Below are 12,393 nucleotides of genomic sequence, written 5' to 3'. Positions count from 1 at the left end.
GACCTGCGAGGAGCCACCACCCACGGCTTTGTGCACAGAAACAACCGCAGCAGGGAGGAGGAGGGAGCCGGCCAGAAGGTAAAACATCCGGGGGCGTCAATGAGGAAAATGCCGCATTGCCCTCAAGCCGGTGCAGTTACAGCGGGCTGCATAAAACAGCCAGATTCAGCTTGCGGGCCTTGTGTTCAACACATGTGATCTATAGCCTCAGTTAAGATACAAAACATTCTTGTTAGTATGAATATATAGAAAAACTATTTTCAAAGCAGCTTTTTGACAGAACAGAATAGAAATTCTTCATAAGGTAAGACTTTAGTAATCACTCATGTATGATTGTTTCAGGCTCACTGCCAGTACATCATTGTGAAGGTTTTTGTAGACACTGTGGAAAAGCTCAACAGTGACCCTGGCATCCATATAAGTTTGAAACGTCTGTGCCACCTCTTTGCATTGCATTGGATTCGTACAAATGCAGGATCTTTCTTACACAATGAATACATTTCTGGAAACCAGCTAGACATGGTGACTGAAATCTACCTGGATCTTCTGTTGCTGCTGAGGTGAGATGTTTACATTTGAAGCAAATTATACTGCAATGACATCTCATAAGAAAAACCTGAAATAAGTCTGGGGTTGATAACCATCACAGCTTTAGGAACCTTCAGTTATTCTTAATCCAGTGAAGTTGGAATCTGAAATTAGATGTTTTAAGAGCAGATTCCATAAACACTAGCTACAAATGACCTTCTTGAGCAGAGGATGGACTACCTAAGATCAAAGATGGTGACTGAAACCAGTTGTCAGTTTCAGCCAAAACAGATCCGCAGCCAAAATTTGCCACACATTTTCAGCTGAAACTTGCCCCGATTCAGCACAAGAACGACCCTCTCTCCTGCCCACCCAACAAGACTCCTCTTCCCAGAACCAAAGATAGGCCTGGGGAGGGGTGTACCTCTGATACCAGGTTACATAAAAGGGGAATGTGCTGGGCCTATCCTATTATAAATGGTCTAAATGGGGCAGGAGCAATCCCCAATCACTCAGATCATGGGAGATCCTGGCAGCCATTTTGTCAGCAGTGCCAGCATGGATAGGAGTGACTGGGGATCTCTTCTACCCCTCTGAAGCACCAATGATACAGTTGGCCTGGGGAAGGGTAGCGAATTGTGGACTACATAATACAGTTTTGTTTCAATGAAAAAGCACTGGAATTTTCAGCCAAAAACAAGACAAAATTCAAATTGAAGGCTGGTTTCAGTGCTGAAACTGAAATTTTCCTATGTTTTTAGATAGGATTTTAAAAAATTCATTTGTCCAGGGAGAGAACATGGTGTCAATTTTGGCCCCTAATGAGAGCTACGACCAGAGTGTAGAAGAGAAACCTGTACACTGGAGTGTAAAAGTAGAAGAAGCAGAGAAGAAAATAAGATGAAGAATATAGCTGGTGATATGGGGGGGGGGGGGGAGGGGGAGGGGGGACGGATGCACTTGCTCAAGGAAAATGTACCCTATATATTACTATTCCCTTCCCCACAGTATATCTCGATTCTGGGACAACCTTAACACGGAACAAACATTGATTTGTTTCCATAGGAAAGAAGCTGTTGTATTGGTGGATGCTTTTGACTATACCGATGAACAATTAAACTCGGCGCTTGGAAGCTATGATGGACAAGTTTATCAACGTCTCTTTGAATGGGCTCAGAAAGCTCCAGAAAACCATCAGGTAGGGTGCTGTGTAACCATCATCATATACTGATACATATTTTGGGGATTTTTATTTATAACATAAGAATAACCATACGGTGTCAGACCAATGTCCATCTAGCCCGGTATCTTGTTCCCACAGGGGCCAAGCCAGGTCACAAGGACCTGGCAGAAACCCAAATAGTAGCAACAAGGGAAAGTTTTAGTAGTGTTTGAACCTGTATCCCTTGGTTTACAGTGCACTGCACTAACCACTAGGTTACTCCTCTGTTCACTTTTTCCGTTTAAGTCAAATACAAAAAGGTTCAGGCTTATAAACATCCAACTGTACAGCAAATCACAAACAGTACTTTCAGCAACAATCCCCCGTTGTACACCCCGGAAGTATTATCCCTCCAAACACCCAAAATCACATCTGGTCACTCAAAGGACAGACCACTTCAGAAAGGGTTTTTAGTAATTTTTAAAGGAGTCAACTCTTGTCATGTTTAAGAATTTCCAAGTTTATTTAGCACTTGTTATCCTGCCCATCAAGGAGGTCATCTGAGAGCACTTTGAGGGACATGCAAAAAAAAGAAAGTAACAAAGTGTTTGCATAACATAACATGTTTGCAGTAATGGAGAGGGTGAAGAGAGGGGTGAATGGAAAGACAGCTACAATAAGGCCACTAAGCAGCTCTTCTGTTGCCCTAACTAACCAAAAGAAAGACTGCACAGGCTTTATCACCTCCACCTGCTGGAGACTTGAGAACAGACTGTTTGTAGATGGGACTGCACAGTAGAGAATGACATGGTGCCAAAATTCATCACCGTTCCCATCCCCGCGGATAACCGCGGGAAATAATCCCATGTCATTTTCTAGTGTCTATTTCAATCTCAATCCTTCTACACCAGCATTCTTCAAAGCAAAGCTTGAGGGTCAGTGGTTGTGGCCATTCATACTCTGATTCTTCCCTCTCTCCTTAAAGAATGACATGAAGATGGTTTCCCGCGGTTATCCGCGGGGACGGGAACGGTGATTAATTTTGTCACCGTGTCATTCTCTACTGCACAGCCCACTTGTACTACTGACAAAAAGGCAATGTGTTCTCAGTCTCCACCTGCTGGCAGAGGAGCATAAACCCCCTCCGTTATGTACCAGAATGGAGGGACGATAAAGATAGATTTGATTACACTGCCTCCATTGTATACAAATCTCTTCCTGCATATAATGGCGGAAGGAGTGGCCAAATAGTTAGAGCTACAGCCTCGGTACCCTGAGGTTATGAGCTCAAGCCCTGCGCTGCTCCTGACCCTGGGCAAGTCACTTAATACTCTATTGCCCCAGGCACATTAAATAGATTGTGATCCCACTGGGAAAATGCTTATAAACCTATGTTGATAGGCAGTATATAAATAACTTTAATAATAATAAATATCCTAAAAACCTGACTGGCAGGGGGTACTCCAGGACTGACTTGGGAAAACACTTAATTCAGAAGGTTAAAGCACATTGTGGCAAAATTACAGCAGAGGCTAGCTTACTATAGTGTCTTTACCTCCATGGCTGTGTGTAATCTCTGGAAATTCCACGAGCACTAATGTAGTGAAGCAGTTACATGTATTCCCTTTAAAATGTGCTATTCTACTTTAAATAGTTCTATCTGTAAACTGACACTACAAAATCTATTTGGTACCAACATTAACTTTTAAGTCTTTATAACCTTAGATTTTTTTTTTTTTTTTAAACAGGTGAACTCTGCTTATGAGAAGCACATGAAGCCCCTTTTTCACAGTGCTCTGTCAAAGCTTTAATATTACTTGAAAGTACACTTGAAGAGGAAAACATGAATAGAATACCTGATCCCATGGAAGACGATTGTCAACATGTTTCACCAAAGTCTGGTCAGCTGGCTGTCAACTGCTGCCCTTCCTACAACTAAATATATCCTGAAAACCTGATTAGCAAGGGCGTACTCCAGGACTGACTTGGAAACACTGAACTGGCCTGAATGAGTTGTTGGACCCAGGTCCTATTAATTTTAAGTTTAAACAATGTTATTGATGATAACAATAGAGTAACAATAGCAGCAGAGCACAAGCAAGTCCAAACCCAAAGAAGCATGCTATGCCATTCCTCAAATGATTTTATAAAGTAAAACATACCCCCTCCTGACACACAAGTCCAGTAAACCTCTGTGCACCAGAATTATGCTAAACATCCTATAACAAAGAGGAAATCCCATCGATTACATAGAAAACAAACCATCTCTATCACCACCCCCCTCCTTCCCTCCCTAGGTTACCAGAAATCCCAGTGCCATTCACCTCTACTATCCTTAATATTAATTTCTTTCCTTACTGTATTCTTATTTTACACTGCCTAGAACCGAAAGGCACTGTGCGGTATACAAATAAAGAATTGATACCTCTCTCCTCCCAGTGGTCCGGCATCTCTCTCCTTCCTTTCCCCCTTCCCAGTCTGGCATCTCTCTCTTCTACTACTACTATTTCTATAGCGCTACCAGACTCCCCTCCTATCTCTCCTCCCACCCCCCCTAGTGTAACATTTTTATCTCCCTCCTTTCTTCCCCCTGCAGTCCATCTCCCTTCTCTTCCTCCTTTCTGGCCCCACTCCTAGTCCAATGTTTCTTTTTCTCTTCCTCCTGCATGCTTCTCCGGTCCTCCTTCCCTCTCCTACCAACATCTCTCTCCCTCCATTAGTCCAACTTTTCACTCTCTGCCCTCTCCTCTTCCCCATCCATCTCACCCTCTCCGTGTCCAACTCTTTCTGCCTCCTGCCACTTTCTCTCTTTCATTGCCTCTTCCCTCCAGTGACATCCTTCCTTCTCACTCCCCAACTCATGTTCTATCCCCATGCATCATTTCTCCCTCTCATCACTCACTCCTCCTGTAAATTTTCCTTCCTTCCCTCCCCCCCAACCCCTTTCACAGTTAATATATTCTCCCTATCTACTATCTTACCCTCTGTAGCATCTTTCCTTTCTGCCAGGTCCAGCAGCGCCTCTTCCTCCTTCCCTTCCGTCCAGCAGTACTTCTCCTGTCTCTAGCAGCTGCTCACTGTGTGCTTTTAACTTGGCCACACAGCTGTCGCTAGCATTAATTTAGACGCGGTTTCATCCGGCAGCCTCGGGCCCTTTGCTAGGTTGGCCTGTTTCTGACGAAAGAGGAAGTTGTGTCATCGAAAGGGGCCGGCCTAGCAACGGCCCCGAGGCTGCCTGATGAAACCGCATCTAAATTAATGCTAACGGCAGCTGTGAGGCCAAGTTAAAAGCATACTGAGCTGCCGCTGCTGGTCAGGGGGTGCAGAGAGAAGATGCGGAAGGCAGGAGTCCCAAGAGATATGCGATGGCAGCAGGAAATTGCTGCCTATAGACATGCAGCACTGGTATGTGAACCTCTGGCCCTACAGGAGGTACCTCGCAGCGAGAGGGAAGTCAGCTGACTAGCACACAGCTTACGATACATTTCCTTAACATATAAAGCTTGCCGCAAGAATCAAAGTTTTCTCTGGGCAGTGGAGTGTTTCTGAGGTCGATTCAAATTAGTTGAAGGATTGAATAATAATCCATTAACTGCGTGGTAATAGCAGTCAAGTTGGGGCTAGCACTAAGGATTTTGCATTAATATTAATATCTATTTCCAAGTCTTAGTATTGTGTGACCATACCATCTTTACACTGAACATATTGTCAATAGTAGCCAACATGGTTTCAGACAGAACATAATCTACCCAAGGAATTGATAGCAGCTATAACAATATAAAATAGCTTTGCAAAGAAACAGAATATTCCAAATAGATCATCAGGGCTTAGACTGAATTTCTAGTTCTCTGTTTTCATAGTGATATTTTTAAAAGTGGAAGACTGGAATTAAGGTTTCTTAACATGAGGACTTAATAAGACCGTTCTGTAACTGGGTAAGAGTAATTAAGTCCTTAGCTGTGGAGTAGCTGTAACTCATTCAAGTAAATCTTGGAGCTACAGTTAACTTGCAAACTTTTTTATTAAAATTTACAAAAAGTATTAACTAGAGCCAAGCTATCAGGCCAGTGCATTCACAAGTGCTAAAAGACTATGCTGACACTGGGTTACAACAACACATAGATGCTAAAACAGTCTTCTATCTTCTCGAGCTCAGCATTGCCCAAGTATCTAGTTCTGTCTGAATTCTCAACTCTAACTACAAGCTGAGCTATTATTAACAGTTAAAGATGAGCTCCAAAATTAGAGGCACCACCATCTTCTACACCTACACTTACACTACGTAAAACACTAAACCCCAGGAAAGCCTTCCACCATACCTAACTTTCTGGTAGTTTTAATGAAGTAATGTTGAGAAAGGTCCTGAAATCTTAACATTTTTATAAGAGCATCAATGAACTGAATGCAGCCCTCGCTTCTTAGCAAAGTACTAGAATTAACTTCATCCTAACATCAAATCCCTTACTGGGACTTTTGAGCTTTAGATGAGCAAATAAAAAAAAAACTACCTCTTCACCCGACTCCTCAGGACAAGCTAGCATCACTCTTATTAATTTTTAACTGACTCCCTGTGCATGCTTCAGGCTCCAAGTGTCTGCTAATCCAGAACAATTGAACTAGATGCATCTCACTTACCCATATTGCCTTAGTCTTCTGTGCCTTGTTTGCTAACTTATATATGTTACATAGTAGATGACGGCAGATAAAGACCCGAATGGCCCATCCAGTCTGCCCAACCTGATTCAATTTAAATTTTTTTTTTCTTAGCTATTTCTGGGCAAGAATCCAAAGCTTTACCCGGTACTGTGCTTGGGTTCCAACTGCCGAAATCTCTGTTAAGACTTACCCCAGCCCATCTACACCCTCCCAGCCATTGAAGCCCTCCCCTGCCCATCCTCCACCAAACGGCCATATACAGACACAGACCGTACAAGTCTGCCCAGTAACTGGCCTTAGTTCAATATTTAATATTATTTTCTGATTCTAAATCTTCTGTGTTCATCCCACGCTTCTTTGAACTCAGTCACAGTTTTACTCTCCACCACCTCTCTCTACCATGCAACCTGTTCTGAGCTCCTTAGGGAGGATGGGATATAAATGAAATTAAATAAACAGAAAACTAAAAAGCATTGACGTACTTTAAAAGACAATACCACAAGTGGCTCATTACCAAGCTCAATTGGCCCTGACCTGGAATAGCAAGATCAAACAATGCTCCTTCACAAGAAAAACACGAACACGCTACTGCTACCATCACCATCCTCAAACATATCACATATCCAGCAAACTGTTTCCATAATTATTTATTAGAATCTTGTTAACAGGTACTACAAGTTATTTTATGTTCAAGAACAAAATGAGTCCAAACACTGTCAGCGGTAGCTTTACTTAGGACTTATACACATAGGAGCTGTAATTAAAGTTTTAACATACAAGTGCTTTAAGACATACAGTACAATATTGATTCAGTTTCAAAATAAAAGGTCAGATTGCACAATGCTAGCTGTTTAGTCCCAGTACGTGGCAACTCGTTCCTCTAGCTTGAGCCTTTAATGTCTATTAATTATAAGTTAGTGATCCAGAGTGATTATAAATACTTTGCAACCTATATAGAAAAGTTATGACTTACCATAATTTATTAAAAAGTTCTAATAGACTGAACAGGCACATGCATACTTCACATAATAAAATAAGAGTATGAAAGCACACAGCCTCATCCAATCTTTGAAGAGCTAATATGACCAAAAAACCTCACCGCAATCCAGCAACCTACATTTGGTTTTGGAAAGGCATATGGTCCCAAAGACTCTTGGATGCTTGTACTTCAGGCTTCAGTCCTCCGTCTTTCGTGCTAGTCTGCTAAAAGTCCAGTTATGTTCTACTGTGTTCTCATTGGCTCTCTCACTCATGTGATGGACTCTGGTGTTCCTGATTGTAAACCCTTGTTTTGTGATGTACTCCATCAGATGAACACGCAGAGAGACTTCCTGGTGGTAATCACATGGCCCAAAGGTAAAGGAAACCTGACAGTCCCTGGTGTCCATCATATGTTTATTCCATTTAGTGAAATAGTTTGCAATGCCCTCCAGCAAAGCATGGACCTTGGTGGTGATGGTGAGCTGTGTTATGATCACTGCTACTGGATTAGAGTATTTCGATAGCTTCCTTGTGCTAGACAGCTCTACCACTTCTTCAAATGTATCCATAGGGTACAAAGGCTTAGGGTCATTGAGACACTGGATCAAGGGTTCAATCTGATAAAAGTCTGCTTCTTTTCGAAGCAGATCAAATTCCTTAAAGTCAACAGGCAGAGTCAGTTCAGATGTCCTTAAAAAGTTCAGCACATAACGGAAAAGTGGTCCATCTCTATCTATGAAATAGTTACCCTGGGAATCCCTGGCTGTAGGAAAGTCTCCCCTGAACATGGCCCCCAGCATTGAGTCTGGGTATCGTGTCAAAGTGGAAAGAGATGTTGTGTACAAGTGTCCACCCACATTCAGTGTGACTGGGGCAGTCATCTGAAACCAACAAACACAGAACACTGTAAACGACAGAACAACACAGCAGTGACAAGAGTTTTGTAATACAGGACGTCCCCAGGTTAAGAACAAATTACATTTTTAAAGCCGTTCTTAAGTCAGATTTGTATGTTAACTTGGAACATGTGAGAATCTGTGTGTATTTTTAGGTACTGTATGTATTTTCCAGTCCCTGGAGAGCTTAAGTCTGTTTATAACAGAGGCAATGGAGAGTTAAGGGATTTGAACCAGATTACTGCATCATGGCATTTCTAACCCAAGAAGCAAGAGTATAGTTTTAGACTAGCCTTGGCACAAACATAATATGGAACACAGATTTGAAGCTATTCAGAGAAAGATATGGCTTTCATCTTTACAGTAGATGAAAGTAGAAAACTTTTTATGGGGGAGGAGTTTCTCCTTTGGATGTACCTCACAAAAGGGAGTAGAGCAGAAAGCTTTGGGAAGTCTCTCTGAATTTAAGCCAACCAAAGATCATGGACTTTCTTCAGCCTCCAGCCACAATGGTTTCTCTGGGTGTGGGTCTTGCTCCATGGGTCTCCTTCAATTACCTATGAGTGTAGCTAGACACCCAATTTTAGACTGGCCTGGGCCCAAAGTATGTGGACATGATAACATCACCCCCCAAGCAATTGGATATCTCTCAGCTCCATTCCTCCAACCATCCAGTACCTTTTAAGAACTTCAATTCTTCACTGCCAGTAAAGCCAGAGGTCAGTCCCATTGGGTCCTTTCCTCGGCTGCATCTGTCTAAAGGAAGTAACATCATAGGAAGCAGATGCAGCCGAGGAAAGGACCCAATGGGGCCCGACCTTGGGCTTCCCATTTACAGCGGTGCTGCTGCTGGTCCGCCATTACCACTTTGGAAAGACTGCTGGGAGGAAGATACTGGACAGTGAATGGGAGAGAGAGAGACATTCATAAGCATGAGTGACGTGTCAGACATTCATAACCATGGGGACTACCTGTATTACTAGTTCTACAAAAGGCTAGTCTTTGAACATAGGAACCAGTAGCTGGTGGCTCTACTCCCGAAGTTTCAAGAAGAATATCCCCTGCAATGTCTGTGCCAGCTCCTCGAGAGCCTGATTTACCAATAATTTCCTATTTTGTGTCTATGGGAAAATAAAATGGATTAGGTCCTTAAATGGGCATGATACCGTGCCAAAGAATCCAGCAGCTTTTTTCTTTTCCCCAACAAGAATACATCCCCAGTTCTTTTACATCTGCGTAAACAGCTCTCACTGTGTTTAAGCAGCAAGGCACCAACTCCAGTGCTAGTCTTATGGTATACTACACAGTTGGTTGTTTTTGGGGTTTTTTGTTTTTTTTGGGGGGAGGGGGGTTATGATAGCGGTAGGCAGCAGCCAAATCAAATAAAAAAAAACAAAAAACATTAAGAGCCCCACACAGCATGAAATCTCAAGCACCAAGGTGTAGTTTCTAGGCACCATGGCAACCTAAAGCCTAGAGCCTGGGCCCTACAGAAGTTGGAAGCTGAATTACTCTGAATTAAATCTGCTGAAACAAGTGACTAAAAATTCAAAAGGTTTTTTTCCATGTATCTCAATTAGAAATTGCTCGTCCACAAGCCGATCTAATAGTTGTACTAAGAAGGGAGGTCAACTTTTTTTTTTTTTTTTTTAAAGCTTTAGTTGTTGCATCAAAATCAAACTGATGTGACCTGAGCTGTCAAAGCCCCTTTTGGTAGCCTGCAGTTATGGGTCCAGATTCAACTATTGGGTGTTACTATTAAATACCATGACTACCACCCAAAAAAATACTGCCTCCATAGCATCCCCCATTGACCTGGGAGTAGAGTTACTGATTATGCTAATACATTAATGTGCTAACATTTCTAACATAACCATTCCCATTTTATGCAATGGGATCTAGTTACTAACATGTATTAGCTTGCAGTAATCAGATAACAACATCTGAGAGGGAACAAAAGGCCCAGTTTAGGAGATGAATTGTGGATCTTATGCATGGCAGTATCTAAATGGAAATGAAATTACGATAGTTTTGTAGTGCTGTAAGTATACAATGAAAAATATATATTTACAATGCATATTTGCTATAATCAACTGCATTTAAACAACCATTTTGTTATTTAATTTGGATTTTACTAAAGGCAAATAAATCTAAGGACCCTCGGTGCTGTCAACTGTATAGCTATCTGCATCAGACTGCTTACCATATAACCCCAGTCTCCATTATCCATCTGTTCTGGTATGCGAGTTTTGGGACCATAACTGGCATTGCAGGTTACTCGATGCATGCTCAATTCAGCACCTGTTCCCACTGCAAGCAAAAGAACAAATCAATGGAATATAAATACACATGAGAAACTGGGTAAGTAAATGAGGGTGTCCAGTTTAAGGATGATGTGAAATTTAATCTATTTAGTACAGGGTAGATAAAGTGTGAGCCATCTCAAGTCACAAAAAGTAAGGTATTTCCATTAAGCCTCAGTTTTATACACTTCAACATGCAAGAATTTTGGCAGCACCAGTTTTTCTAAGCCCATTTTCCTGTTACCACCAACAGATTTTACCTTTATGACATCCTTGCTTGTGTACTCCTAATTATACTGATGGTCAGTAGTGTAGTTTGCCATGTTAGTTCAACAGAATGCATGGACATAAGGTTAACAAGATAGATAAAAGTTTTATGGGAAGTCTTATGCACTGAAATCTGTTTATATTACGATATACCACCCTCCTAGTTTATTAAGGGTTCATTCTTTGATTACACATTTTATAAAAATGAAATAATAGTTCAATCTGACATTAAAACAAATAAGAATTTTAAGGAAATTTATTTTTTTTATTAACCATTCTAAATTAATTAAAATGATTTCAAGTCATTTCCAGTAGCCCTTCTTACTACTGCTATTCAATTTTGGGGCGGGAATTGTTGTGAAAAGGATCCGGGTTTTGTGCGTTTGAGTTAACCACTATCGGAAAGGGGATGCTGGACTGGGTGGACCTTTGGTCCCAACCCTACTGTAACTTCTGCTCTGAAGAGAGAACATTACGTTACTGATTTCTATTCCGACTCAACCTTGCAGTTCTGGGCGGAGTACAAAAGAGACATCTGGACATTTCCAGGATGATTACAAAGAGACTTCTGGCCTTTTCCAGAAGAGTTACAAGAAGAAGAACATTTCCGGAGGAGTTACAAGAAGAATGGTGTAGTATAGTTTAGGGAATGGGATATGGCAAGGAGGATTGGGCTATTCCAGTGGATATACAATTCGGGATGCTGTACAGATAGGATATAGTGCAGTTTCAGTATATATGCAGTTAGGGAAGCAGTTGACAAGCTTGGGCTTTGAGGGGAAGGGTAACTGGTGAAGAAGGGAGGATGGGGGAGTCACACTGAGGGGAATCCAGGTTGGAGTTAGAGAATGACACTGTGACAAAATTCATCACCGTTCCCGTCCCCGCGGATAACCGCGGTAAACAATCTTCATGTCATTCTTTAAGGAGAGAGGGAAGAATCAGAATATGAATGGGCACAGCCACTGACCCTCAGGCTTTGCTTTCAAGAATGCTGGTGTAGAAGGAGTGAGGTTGAAATAGACACTAGAAAATGACATGGGATTATTTCCTGCGGTTATCCGCGGGAACGGGGACGGTGATGTATTTTGTCACCGTGTCATTCTCTAGTTGGAGTTATGACATCTGTATACATTTTTTGAATAGATGGGTTTTTGCCATTCACCACTGACTTCGGACAACGGCTCGCAGTCTACCCGAACCCCACAACTATGTAAGGCGGGAGACCCGGGCCGTTGGGCGCTGCTTACCCGTAGAGCTACTCTTGTCTGTGGCCGGTGAAAGCCTTTCAGCAGAATCCACGTCGCGCGCTCCCGCCAGAAGAGGGGCCGGCTTTGGCCTCCGTCACCCACAGACGCACGGCCTCGCTCTTGCAAACATACCGCTCGGCAGAGAAACCCGAACACCTTATTTTGCCCGCTTGCAACAAGCCTCTTCCCCGAAGGTAGCCATCTTGCCTGTAGCCTCTTCCGAGGAACGCTGGCCTATCGCGAGCGCCGCCGGACGCGTCATACCACGAGAGAGAGAGCCGTTGTCTAGCAACGCGCGGTTGGGTCCTACAGGAGGGAAGGGGGGGAGGAGGGAGCGCCGCAGACCGGTC

At 42.6% G+C, this 12,393-nt stretch overlaps 2 protein-coding genes across 5 annotated transcripts in view; one reads left to right on the top strand and one right to left on the bottom strand.

Annotated features, from left to right (window-relative positions):
* The window catches only part of ACOX2 (acyl-CoA oxidase 2), a 50,063-nt gene extending 45,848 nt beyond the window's left edge, over nt 1-4,215 (top strand). For all 4 annotated transcript variants that reach the window (XM_033926416.1, XM_033926415.1, XM_033926417.1 and 1 more), the window contains 3 exons: nt 343-560; nt 1,594-1,726; nt 3,439-4,215. In XM_033926416.1, coding sequence (XP_033782307.1) covers nt 343-560; nt 1,594-1,726; nt 3,439-3,501 — 414 coding nt within the window. In that variant the 3' untranslated portion in view covers nt 3,502-4,215. The remainder of the gene's footprint in view (nt 1-342; nt 561-1,593; nt 1,727-3,438) is intronic.
* A 2,480-nt stretch (nt 4,216-6,695) lies between these two features.
* KCTD6 (potassium channel tetramerization domain containing 6) lies at nt 6,696-12,382 on the bottom strand. Its single transcript, XM_033926313.1, has 3 exons — nt 12,044-12,382; nt 10,427-10,533; nt 6,696-8,208 (listed from the first exon to the last, which is right to left on the bottom strand). Exons 2-3 carry the CDS (start codon nt 10,508-10,510, stop codon nt 7,522-7,524), a joined length of 771 nt encoding a protein of 256 aa, XP_033782204.1. The 5' UTR covers nt 10,511-10,533; nt 12,044-12,382; the 3' UTR covers nt 6,696-7,521.
* Nucleotides 12,383-12,393: the final 11 nt, after the last annotated feature.

This window comes from Geotrypetes seraphini, chromosome 17 (assembly GCF_902459505.1).
Source record: "Geotrypetes seraphini chromosome 17, aGeoSer1.1, whole genome shotgun sequence".
NCBI classification, from domain to species: Eukaryota; Metazoa; Chordata; class Amphibia; order Gymnophiona; family Dermophiidae; genus Geotrypetes; species Geotrypetes seraphini.
Note: the sequence above shows the minus strand (reverse complement) of the source record. Positions and strands in the feature narration are given on the sequence as shown.